This window comes from Lonchura striata, chromosome 1, assembly GCF_050655825.1.
Source record: "Lonchura striata isolate lonStrDom1 chromosome 1, ASM5065582v1, whole genome shotgun sequence".
Lineage (NCBI taxonomy): Eukaryota > Metazoa > Chordata > Aves > Passeriformes > Estrildidae > Lonchura > Lonchura striata.
The window spans coordinates 64119820-64132774 of NC_140703.1; the positions used below are offsets into that span (position 1 = coordinate 64119820).

Consider the following 12955-nt stretch of genomic DNA (forward strand, 5'->3'; position numbering starts at 1 on the left):
CCCAGCAAGCAAACCTCTCCTCAGCTTTGGTCCCTGTCATCGCAGTCTGGGTTTGTGTGGGCTTTCACCACCCATCTTCCGGGATAAATGCTGTATCCCAGTGTTGGTGCAGTACCTCTTCAGAAGGTCAAAGCCATCCACTCTTGCCCTGATCAGCCCCTCTGTCACTGCAGCCCCTGTGTGATCTGAAGACAGCACTCAGCTGAATTGCTTTTTGCTTCATTGAAGATCTGTCTCTACTCAGAGGGAATATGCCTTGGGATATCGTCTTTCAGTATTAACCAGAGCCATGGCAAAGTGTATGACAAAACCCACAGGTAACCCAGGAGTGGTATTAGCCTTTTAAACAAATGAAAATGCAGAAAAATTGTTTATGTGCTTGACTTGAATGTGGAAAATAAGATGGGAATGTTTTTAAAGCATCTGGGGGAGGGGTGGGGGGTACATTTTATTGCTGTTGATTATATATTCCAGATCAGTGGTAGGAATTAATGATAACTGGGCTGGTGAGGAAGAGCCCTGTTTCTTAATGCAGGAAAGCAGACCTGATGATTCAAAAGAGGGAGCACTTACTTGATCCATGTAGTGTGAAACTATGGGAGGGAGAGCCTGCTGTGAGTGTAGATGTCACAGAAGGCATGTGTATGAGACAGGGCTTTTTGGCTAGCTGCATTTATCAGGTCTGACTCCAGGCTGGTGCTTCTTCATTGTTCTCCTCCAGACCAGAGATCATAACTATCCATGAGCAAAATCACCTTACAAGGTGTGATTTCTGTCTGCTTTTGTAGTATTACTAGAACATGTTCTGCTGAGGGTGTCCTGCAAGTATCCTCTGCAGGTAATGCTCACCTGAGCTCTCTGCTCTGCTGGCCGACTGTTCCTCTGCCTGTCACAGCTCACAGATGGGGATATTTCTGAGCACAGCCCCTCGTGTCACCTGTTCTGAGCAGTGTGTAGAAGCACTGAGTACAAGCACTAAAGGAAAAACAGGTGAAGATATTCCAAGTACTCAAAAGCACCTGTGGAATGACACATTTGGGACTTCTCATCAGCCTGTCGGGGCGTCATAAATGAAGAGTGCCTGATGGGGAATTAGTTGCATTGAGATGTGAATCGCAGCTCTTACAGTGACCCAGATAGTTCCTATAGAGAGACAGTAGGGATGTGAGGATGTATAAGGGCTCCATGATAATAAATATTAGCACCCAAGACAAATACAAATGCAGAGACAGCTGAAGATCACTTACAGTATAAGTATAAAAGAAATGGGACTGGAGCATATTAACTGACTTCCTTTTTTTGCCAAAAAAGCACTGAGCATTAATTTTCATCTCTTTCACAGAACTACATGGCTTGATAGAGCAGCAGTTTGGAGGAAGAGCTCGCAAGGTTTTTGCACTTGATTTTCCTCCACAGAGAATTTTTCCTGTGTTGAACAGACTTCACTTAGGAAGATTTTACTAGTTTAAGATTTATGCACCTGTGGGTGCTTGCATCATGTTGACTACTTTGAGTATAATCTAGGTAATAGATCTGGGAATTGGAATTGTATAGCTGTATTTAGCTAATAGATATAATCTAATTGCAAGCCTAGACACGGGTTGATTTTAGCTCCAATATGCTGCATCTGGGCAGGTGCAAAGGAATTCGGGAAACCAACTGGAATGATGCCAGCAGTGCTGAAAAGCCAAAGCTGGCCTAGCTGGTAAAGAGAATTGATCTTAAAAGCTCCATGTTGTGTTTGGTGTAGCCTCTTGATGAACCAGAATATGCCTGTTAATGTGGCTGATGAGCTTCCTGGAGGAGGTTCAACAATACCAAGTGCCAGGTCCTGTACTTGGGTCACAACAAACCCAGGCATCCCTATAAGCTGGGGAAGAGTGTCTGGAAGGATGCCCAGCAGAAAAGGACCAGGGAGCATTGGTCGACAGCAGCTAAACGTGAGTGTGCCCAGGTGGCCAAAAAGGCCAATGGCATCCTGGCCTGTGTGAGAAACAAAGCCCACTCCTCCAAATTTTGAGACTTTAATAAGGGATAATAAGGGACAGATCAAGAAAGCAAAAGTAACAGCACAACTGTGTGTGCGGCAACAGCCAAAAGCACACCCAAATCTGTAGCAAGCAGTCCTTGATACTGTTGCATTACTTCGCCAAATGACTTTGCACGTTTTTCGGGGCCTGTTTACCACAGCTCCACCTCAGGTTGTCACAGCATTGCCTAAGTCCACAGCTACAGTCTCCAAGGGTCCATCAGGGAGGCAGTCTGGGGTGGTCTTCTGATGCCACTCTAGATTTGGTATTCTCCTCTTAAGGTATTTTGTTCTCTGCCTTTGCTATCTTGGTGTTTCAAATAACCATGTAGTTGTTGGCTTTCACTAATTATGTATTGGCTTTTGCAAATTAGTAAGTGGATGCTGTGTTGTGCGTTACAACGTTAACTTTTGCAGAAGTAGCTGTAGTTGTGAAATAATTATTCTTTTTTTTTTTTTGTAACTGACAATAATGAGAATAACTCAGATATATTTGTGAAATAGCTGATGTTGATTTGAAGTACTTGTGAAAATAGCTAAAACCATCTGCATGGTCAGATAATATTTAAGGAGCAGGTGGGATGAGGAACCCTGCTACTTTAACCATCAGTAACTCTCACCTGCTGAAACCACAAAATAGGGGGTCATTGTGGGGAAGTGACCCATAAAATGAAATCCACGATTACTGCACCTACTCTAAATAAAAAGGTAGGTTAGGGGTCGAACCAAGCTAAAGAATTCCCAGAACATGTAAACGAGTTCAAATAATTGTTCGAACATGTGTAATCTTTATGAATATGTATTTGACCAATGCAATAGAAAAAGTATATAAGAAGAGTTACTGTGGTTAGCTGATGTGCCTCTGGCCTTAGCCAAGCACCCAATGCTGTTGTTGATTTTCCCCTTTTATCCCTTATTAAACTTCTAAAAATTTTGAAATGTGGGGTTGATTTCTCACACCTGCATCAGCAATAGTGTGGCCAGCAGGATGAGGACAGTGGTTGTACCCCTGTACTTGACCCTGGTGAGGCCACACCTCAAATCCTGTGTTCAGTTTTGGGCCCCTAAAATCAGGGAGGGTGCTCAGAGAAGGGCAGCAGAGCTGGGGAAAGGTCAGGAGCACCCGTCCTGTGCGGAGCTGCGGAGGAAACTGGGGGTGTTCAGTCTGGAGAAAAGGAGGCTCCCGGGTGCCCCTACCCCTCTATAGAATTGCCTGAAAGGGAGGCGTAGCCAGGACGGGGTCGGCATCTTCCTCCCAGCAACAAGTGGCAAGAAGCTCCATCCGGGGAGGCTTAGCTTGGACAGCAGTTCTGTGATTCTGTGAAAAGTGAGCACGGGGCTAGGGAGGGATGTAGGCTATCGCCTTTCCCATGGTGAAAGCCCTCGGGAAATGGCTGCCCGACGGCGGCCCGCGGCAGTGCCCGGCACGGGTCTCGAACCCGGGCACGGGGGCGGAGAGCCCGGCACGCCCAGGGAGGCCCGGCCACGCCTCCTATATCACGTGGCGGGCGCCTTCCCGCCAGCCACACGTGGGCCGCAGCCAATCAGCGCCGTGCGGGTGTGCGGGGCGGAGCATCGGCCGGCGCCACCGCGCATGCTCCGTGCCCCGGCCGGGCGCGCTCGCTTCCGCGCGGGAGAGTTGAGGGCGGGGGAGGGGGCGGCAGGAGTGACGGCTCGCGCGGGCCGCGCTGCGCCGCGAGCGGGCGGTAAGTGCCACCGCGGGCACGCGGGCGGGGGGAGCGCGGAGCCTCCTCTGCGCCGGTCCCGCATCCCCTCCCCGCAGTGCCCGTGGGTGGACCCTGCCGGGGTCGGGTGAGCGGGACCCCCGTGAGGCGGCACCGGGGGCCCCGTGAGGCGGCACCGGGACCCCCGTGAGGCGGCACCGGGACCCCCGTGAGGGGGCACCGGGACTCCCGTGAGGCGGCACCGGGACCCCCGTGAGGCGGCACCGGGACCCCCGTGAGGCGGCACCGGGGGCCCCGTGAGGCGGCACCGGGACCCCCGTGAGGCGGCACCGGGACCTCCGTGAGGGGGCACCGGGACCCCGTGAGGCGGCACCGGGGGCCCCGTGGAGGGCGCCGGCACGGGCTCCCAGAAAAGCTGCGGGTGCCTGGTCTCTGGCGGCGTTCAGGGCCGGGCTGCATGGAGCTCTGAGCAGCCCGGTCTAGCGAAAGGTGCCTTGCTCGCGGCGGGGGCTGGAACGAGATGCTCTCGAGTGAGGGGCCACCAGAAAGACAGCTTTGTTTGTTCGTTCTTCTTCCTTGCGAAACCTGGATGTGCCTGTTCTGTAATAACGTAGGGAGGAGAATGAGGAACTGAGTGTCAGTCGTGTTTAGTTGTGAAATTTCCAGCCGTGCTTCTTTCCCTAGAAAGTACAAATGAGGGACACAGAGTGTGGGCTGACAGGTGTGTGATTTCTTTCTTCCTACTTCCATAGATGCAATCCTGCACTGCGCTGAAAGGAAGAGGAGAGCAGAGCAGGAGCTGGGGCAGTGGGTTTCAATAGCGTGCTGGAATTCAGGGGACTTGGGTTCTTTTCCTTACTTCCTATGGGTATACTAAGAGATTCTGTGTGTGAGCCTCCTCCTGTGTAAAATATGGATATTTACATACAAGAATGCTTTCAGAACTGGGTCTGGAGAGCAAATACTTAGACAAACTGGTAATATTTCAGCAGAATTACTGAATTTCAAAGTGACATAAGCCCTGAACTCTTGCCAGCACTGTTCTTCCTTTTTACTTTCTGTTTCATTTCTGGATTCCTTCCCTTTAGTCACTGTTGTGGAAACATAAAGAACCAAAACCAGCAGCCCTCCTTCTAGGAAATGGCACAGGTACAGGTGTGACTGCTCTCTCAGCTGCTGCTCTGCCTCCGTTTTGCAGCATTATTTGACCTGTCATGAGCAGAGGGCAGCAGAAGGGCCCCCAAATCTTACAGCTGAATTAGGTCCCCTGGATTCCCTGTGGTGGTGACAGTGAAAGTGAAGGGCTGCAAAAGGACTTTGGGACAGCAAGGAATTGACTGTAAAACAGCAGGTGAAAATTCAGCATTGATAATTGGAAGATGATGGATGTGGCAGAGAAACAACCATGACACTGATGCACTCCCTACTTAATCTGATGCCATTTAAGAAAGAGATCTGGAGACCTGTAATACTGGTCTGGTTGACAGGGTGGTATTGGGTCATTGTTTGGACTCAATGATCTCAGAGGTCTTTCCCAGCCTAATTGATTCTGTGACAAGTATGTGACTCTCACTGAAAGGCGTCTTTTCTGGGAGGACCAAGAGGACAAACCTGTGGATCTGTCCCTATGATTTCTGTCTTGAATTCTCCCCCTCCAGCTAGGTACAAATCAGGGTACTTTTGTACCTTCCATTGTTTGTAGTCACATTGCACAGAATGCCCCGGAGGTGCAGTTGGAGCAAAATATTTCCTGTTAGACAAAGGAAAGAACAAGGCCACAGGGCTCCCAAGCTGCCTCACATTCCTCTCCAGACCCGTGGCAGCACAAACCACCAGCCCTCCACCCAGTTTTGTCTGCTCTGATCACCGTGGACCCTATTGCTTGTTGAGCTTCATGTTTTTTTCACTGCTTTATGCTTCCAACAGTAGTTCTCTGGAATTGTCAGCTCTGCACTCAAGCAGGCTAAAATGTGATTGAAATAGTCAGAATTATTAAGGAGAAAAGGAAAATACAGAGTGATGTTAGGACTTCGTAAATGGTAACCACCCATCATTTTGGAGGTGGTATGCTCCTCTTAAAGTATAGCCAGAAGACTATAGAGGAGGGATGGAGAAATGACAGACGGGAGAACAACTGCAGACCAACTTCTGTACAAAGAAGAGCTAAATAGTTTCAGATTCTTCGACTTTACAAAGAGAGAGCAGGAGAAATAGCAACAGGCAATGCTGTCATGAATGCTACTGAAAGAATGGAACAAGGATTTCGTGCCTTTTCAGACAGATCCAAGTGTTTCAAATGGAATCCCTGAGTGGCAGGCTTAAGCCTGCAAAAGCAAGGTATTGCTCAGATGAAATGTAACTAAACTGTGAAACTGGAAACTTGCCTTTAGCCACTCCCTTCTTGCATAGGAGCAGCCAGCCAGCCCCGTTTAGCTCTGTATCCTCTTCCTGGTAGTACTCTAAGCAGACAGCTCAGGAAGAGCACAGGCTCCTGTGGGGGCTATGTCAGGTTTGCACGGCCAGGTTTGGGTGGTGAGGGGGCTGCAGGGGTGGCTTCAATGAGAAGCTGCTGGAAGCTTTCCCTGTGTCCAGCAGAGCCAATGCCAGCCAGCTCCCAGACTGACCCTCTGCTGGCCAAAGCCAAGCCCAGCAGGAATGATAGTAAGGCCTCTGTGGTAACATATTTAAGAAGGAAAGAAAAAAAGTTAATGGGCAGATATTATTGTGGGCAGAGAGGAGTGGAGCAGGAATATGTGAGAGGAGCAACTCTGCAGACACCAAGGTCAGTGGAGAAGGAGGGTCAGGAGGTGCTCCAGGTGCCAGAGCTGGGATTCCCCTGCAGCCCCTGGTGCAGACCATGCTGATGCAGGATGTGCCCCTGCAGCCCAGGGAGGTCCATGGGATTCAGAGATCCACCCACAGCCTGTGGAGGAGGTGGGTGCCTGAGAGGAGGCTGTGACCCCGTGGGAGGCCCATGCTGGAACAGGATCCTGGCAGGGACTTGCAGACCCATGGAGAGGGAGCCCACCCTGAAGTAGGCTGTGCCTGAAGGACTTCACTCCATGGGAGAGTGATCTATGTTGGAGCAGTTTGTGGAGAACTGTTCTTCATGGGATGGACTCACAGAGAAGTTTGTGGCAGACTGTCTATTGGGAGGGATCCCATACTGGAGCAGGGGAAGGACTCTCCTTGAGTGTGGTGGGAACAATGAGTGATGGACTGACCATAACCTCCAATCTCCATCTCCCTGTGCCTCTTAGGGGAAGGAGGTAGAGTTTGGAAAGAAGGGAGGTATTGGTATTACCAATATTGAGGACGGGAAGTGCCCTGGCTTGTCTGGCCCATGCAGCTGAACCAAATAGTGGCAACTGTGGTGTTTCACCCAGAGACACTTCTGGCTAGCTGGATGTTGCAGCTGGGAGCATAGAGACAAGTCCAGGCATGCCGGAGCTCCGGTGGCAGTGGGATGGAGCTTCCGCTCGCAGAGGATCTGCTCCTCAGGTTTCCCGCTGTTGGAGAGGCTTTTAAGGCAATAGTGAAGGAAAGGAGTCAGTTCTGATGGAGAGTTTTAATCCAGAGCTTTTATTCTGGCCCGCAGGCTCTGAATCCAGCAACTGCTTCAACAGAACTCTGGGCCTGCATGGTTGCTTTCCCTTTTATCTGGGGGAGGAGCGAAGGGATAGGGACCCCGCCAACCAGGTAGGGGAGGGTCTCAAGGGACAAAGGAACCTGGATGGCCCAATGTCCCCCGGGGGTAGAGGGCATCTTTTGAATCTGCTCAATCACCCAAAGCCCTTTTGGAATTCCAGGAGTGACCGACAATGTTGAGCAGGGGTCAGGGTAGGGAAAGGAGGAGTGATTGACACACCTGGGAGGAAATCTTCAGGGGAGAAACCTGGGGTTTGGGGGTAAACCACGAAATTACACTGCAACAGGGAGAGGTGAGGGCAAGGTGGTTTTAAAATTCATTATACTTCTCATTATCCTGCTCTGATTTTGTTAGTAATAAATTCAGCTCATGATCCCCAAGCTGAGTCTGCTTTGCCTGTGATGGTATTTGGTGAGGGATTGCTCCCACCTCCTTAACCCATGAACTCTTTGTTATATTTTTCTCTCCCCATCCAGCTGTGGAGGGGAGTGGTTGAGTGGCTCAGGGGAGTTCCTGGCATCCAGCCAGGGCCGTCCCACCACAGGGGAACAGGATACAGGGCTAAATAGGGGCTGTAGGTGCAGGCTGGCTGCTTCTGCACAGAGGAATGGCCAAGAGCTGGACTTCACTGCTTCAGCATTCCTAGAAAGGTGCTGGAGTCACCCTAAGGTTGACCGTGATTAAATGTCTTCTGTCCTCCATAAGCACCAGGATTTCTCTGGAGCCTGTAAAGAACACCAGGGACTGCAGACTCCACGTTTAGCCCCTTCCTTAAAAAATTCCTAGAGCAGGATCCTCTGACAGCCTGAGCAGGGCCTATGTGTCTACATTGATTCCAGATATTGGTTTGCTGCAGAGAGCTTTCCCCATATTCTAGGCCATTCAAACTCTAGCTCATTCTTCTTTTGAGTTTCTTTTTTATTCTAGTTCTAATATGTCTTTGTATTTCTGTTTGTTTCTGTTGTATTTATTTATTGCTCAGGTTCTGAAACTGATACGATGGTCAGTGTATAGATGGGTATTGGAAGTCAGTTTCTACCCTGCCTTGCTTACAAGACATAGGAGGACAGAGGGAAAAACACTCCAGCTGTGTGCAAAGGCTAAGTGACTTGTGATTACAAGTAAATTGTCGGTAGTGTAAGCCAGAGGGGAAAAACATAAAAAATCTTCTACTCTGGTGGTGTTTTGACCTGGGGCTACCCAGTCTGTTTTATGCAAGGGGAATGGGAACTAACAAAAACAATCTGTTGAAACGCAAAAAAAGTTTGCAGGATTTGTTGGACTATGAGATATGCTGCCTATTTTATACTTGGGCCTTACTACCTCTCTCTCACAAGAATAATTTAATTTCATATCTTCCTATTTCTTGAAAGTAAACACAGATTTTTCTTCCCCCTTGTCATACAGGAGTTTGTGCTGTCAGAGGTGACGTCTCCAGCAGAGGATAATTTGGAGTATCACACCTTGTAGGAGTGGGAAGTTGTTGAAGATTTCTCTGGTGGACTTGCACAAACAAAAAAAAAAAGAAAGAAACAAAGTAAAATTTCTGCTACAAATGGGGTGGGGTGATGCTATAACCTGCTGGTGGTGGATGTGTGTAAAGGCTTGTCCAGAAACACTTTTACTTCTTTTGTGAAGTAAATATCTGGCTTCAGAATTTTGTATCTGCTGGAGAAAGACTATGTGAAGAAGAACAATTAAGATTTGAGTGGATATGGCCAGGAAAAGATAACAGGTGGTCCCTGGGGCAATTCCCAGGGCTCAGGGGAAATTCTGTCATCCTGTTAGCATTTTGCCTTGTTGAGAGAGAATGTCTGAATCTCTCATATATGATTTTTTTGTGCCCTAAATTACTTGCAGACCACTCCACACTACTGTGCTCCATGCTTCTTACAGAAAGAAATTAGTATTTCTTGTTTTCTGTGAACTCCTGGAAGCACTAGTGAAGCTTGGGGTCACCTGTTTTTCTGTTCTTTGTTGACTTGCAGACCCACACATAGCAGCAGTGGGTTAAGACAATACTATGACTGATTACCCTCCTCCAAACAGAGGGAGTTCCACACCTTAGAGCATGACTTGCCAGGCCTCTCTTGGGTCTGTTTTTGGAGCAGGTATTTCAAGCAAGCTTGAAAACTGTTGTAGTACCCCTTATGACTTGTTAGTGACTTTCCAAGAGGAGATAAACCACTCTTTCTCTTGCACTAATTGCTGGAGCTCCTGGGATCTGTTTTCCATCCCACTGCTGTGCCAAGTGCCTGTTCTACTGGTAGTCATTACTGGAGGAGCAAAGCACCAAGGGTCAGGGAATGTAGGAGAAGAAGCAGTTAGAGGGTAGGTGTTGGCAGGCTCTGCTTTCCTCTGTCGTGCTTGGCCTGTGGAAGTTGTTGATTGCTTTGTGTTTTGTCCCAGTTTTCCTGCTCTAGGTGTTTTCTGGATAATGGCGAAGATGGTGAGAACAACATGTGCATTTTGTTCAGAAGGGGAGGCTGGCTCTGTAATGTATATCGCCACAGAGAAAAATATTGCAGCTCATCAGGATTGTCTGGTGAGTGCCTTTAGCTGGTCAGTACCAAAGAGAAGTGGAGAAGGGATAAGGGGAAGTTTCCACTGCTTATCAGTTTTTGGTTTTGCAGTGATGTCTGCATTGAAAGGCTGGTTACTCAAACCAGCACGTTTATATTTGATTGAAAAGCTGTAAAAAGGAACAGGGCTTGGCAGGGATTTTGGAGTGGGAGAGGATGTATTTGCACAGCTGGAGCTGTTGATTTGTGGTGTTTTCATGTCTGTTGCTGAGCAGTGGTCCCAGACACATGAAAACACCACAAAGACCACATATGGTCTAGCAACAGGAGTAAGTCTTGCTTGAGACACTATTGAGACTCATCCTCTTGGATGAGGACTTTCAGACCACAGAAAGTTGTATACTTAAACCTTTGCAGGAAAATATCCGTATCACTTGATGGTTAAAAATCTTTCCAGTGTGTTCCTTATTTAAAATAAGGAATAAAAATATCTGAAGTTGATTATATAAAAATATCTGTGAAGCTCTTAAGTGTGTGCGATCCTTCTACTTTTCTTGCCTCCCCTTTATTCTGGAATGTTGGTAGAGCTGGTTGTTGGAGTACAGAATCAATTACAGCTGCTGTATTCTCCCTTCAGCAGAGGGAGAATATAGCTGAGGGCCATTTAATGCAGGAGATTGCTGCTAGAGCAGCTTTCTGGCTGTCACTGTCCTAGCCTTCTTATTCTCACAATAGTTATATCTGCATCTGTATTTTTCTAATATCTTTTTTGGTTAGTTGTTTTTTATCAGAATGTTTCACAACAGCATTGTTTTATGGCACTTGAGTGTTTTATTTGAAACAGGTTTTATTATAGCTTTAATGTTTTTCCAATGTTAAAACTTTTCTCTCTCTCTCTCTCTTTCCCCCTGTCTCTGTTTTTTCTTCTTTCTCCTCCCAGCACCTTTACACATTTCTCTGCCTTAGATTTGTTTGCACTGTTTGGGTTTTTTTGCAGTCAGCTATCACCTTCCGAGCAGACAGACTGTGCCTGCTAATTGATGAAAGGGTAGCTCCCTTTTGTTTGGAATTAGCTACATGTAATGCTTAGGAAATATTTGCCAAGAACTTCCCCTTCCTCATTGTCATGGCTCAGCAGTTCTATGGAAATTAAAGTGGCCTGAGTGTGCATGTGTGCATTTTTAGTGAGTTTCTTCCGGGATGTGTACAATGTTTCTGTTTTTTTCCTGCAGTCAGCTGTTGCCAGCATTGGGCTGTATGGAAATCTTATTACAGAGAAATGTTGCATCCAGCTGTAGGTCTGAACAACTGAGCACATAATAAGATGTCCAAGGTGTGGAGGTCTGTTGCATGAAGATCTTTTCATCCCTACTCTGGGGGCACCTTGGAATTTCACATTTTCTTTGTTCATGTTTTTGATAAGTTAACTTTCTCACCTTATTATCTTTTCTTAGTTTGCTGTCAGGTTATGTGAAATCTCCTATGTGGAAGGAGGAACTTCTTTTTATGGCAGAAATATTTAAGCTTTGCTCCTTGTTCAGTGTAGGTGAAACCTCTTGTTAACACAGAGAAAAATCAGCCTTCTTAGGCAGGGCAACTGAAAGAAGAAAAGATGTATTCCGTGTCTCTTTTCAGCACTGGTGACTGAGTAATTCTTATTTCTTAAAACTGTCTCTTTTGTCTTTAGTTATTTTCCTCAGGATTTGTGGAATCTGAAGATCATAACCCAGAAAATCTGGAAATAAGGTTTGATGTGTCATCAGTGTTAAAGGAGCTCAGGAGAGGAAAGCGGCTGGTAAGGAGATGTTTCTGAATCTGCAGTTAGTCCCATCTCATATTATTGAAGGTTGTCTGGCCTGTTCTGTGCTTTAAAAAAAAAAAAACCATTCAAGTAGCTGGTCCTTCTGATCTAATGAGATTAGGGAAATTACAGGTTTAGTGTTGGAGTAATTGATTTAAGATATGGTTTGGTGAAATTTAGTTCATTCTGCATTAAAACACAGGTGGGTTTTTTTCTGGCCTTTATGTCCTTAGTCAAAATTTCCTGAGACTTTGGTAAAGAACTAAGCCAGTGCCTGAAACAAAAGAATGCAATCCACAATTGTAAAGGGAAACCTTCTGAGTTTAGCAGAAATATGATTATTTAAATAAGGGATTTTTATAATTGCCTTTGTCTTCACCTGCCCTCCTCTGCTACGTCCTGGGTGGAACTCTTTTCATTATGAAGTTAGCCTAGAAAACATAAATACAAACATTAACACCAATTAATGTTGAAATAACTTGGAAAAGTTGCTCAGTGCCCTCATATGGCTCTTTGACTCATTTTACAAATGTATCAGTATGAAATAGGGATAAGATAGCGAAAAGGTGGCTGAAATAATGATCAGGGTAGGTGTTTGCAGGTGTGAATTTGCCTGATGAATTACACAGAGATGACTTGCAATGGAATACTGGATTTTCCCACAGAGAACGGCATTTGCCCTGTCTGGCAGGATTTGGAGTAGCTGCCTGTGGCTTTCGGGGGTCACTCGCCGCTGTCCCCCGTCCCTCCCCGGCCCCCCGGGACCCTCCGGCTAGCTGTCCCCTCTCGGGGCCGGGGTTTCCCGCGGTCCCGCTGCCCTGGGCTCACCAGGCAGCGTCTGGGTTAGCACGGTCCGAGCTGCGGCGCTGCCTCAGTCGCCGCAAGGGTTCGAGATAAAGAGACCAAGAGAGACCAATGGTATGCTTGTCCAGAGAGATTGTATTGCCTGAACCATAGCAGGGACCAAAGATCCTGGGCTATTGCCCAGATACAATTTTATACAGCAAAATTAAGAGATAAGGTCTAAACAATAGAGACAGTGTCCAGCCTGGGCACATCAGAACCACCTCAGGGGTCAGGTCCAATGGGAACTGCTCAGGGGTGGGGAGAAGGGGGTTTCCAGAGAAATGCTGAAGTGAAACTTTCCCGAAACAATGGGGCATACAGAAATGTATCTTTCCCTCAGTTTCCCATTCCCAAGGCCTTTCTAAAACCCTTCCTCCACTCCACCATGCCAGCATGATAGCAACATCTGCCTGTGACATTTAC

The 12955-nt window shown here is 47.4% G+C and overlaps 1 protein-coding gene across 5 annotated transcripts in view; it reads left to right on the plus strand.

Moving 5' to 3' along the window:
• Positions 1-182: 182 nt before the first annotated feature.
• The window catches only part of PHF11 (PHD finger protein 11), a 27833-nt gene continuing 15060 nt past the window's right edge, over positions 183-12955 (plus strand). For 3 of the 5 annotated variants that reach the window (XM_077781411.2, XM_085577933.1, XM_085577937.1), the window contains exons 1-4: positions 3677-3735; positions 8771-8900; positions 9773-9908; positions 11573-11680. In XM_077781411.2, coding sequence (XP_077637537.1) covers positions 9801-9908; positions 11573-11680 — 216 coding nt within the window. In that variant the 5' untranslated portion in view covers positions 3677-3735; positions 8771-8900; positions 9773-9800. Of the gene's footprint in view, positions 318-3676; positions 3736-7312; positions 7414-8770; positions 8901-9772; positions 9909-11572; positions 11681-12955 lie in introns of those variants that run through there. The other 2 variants (XM_085577923.1, XM_021528472.4) reach the window with 2 other exon arrangements.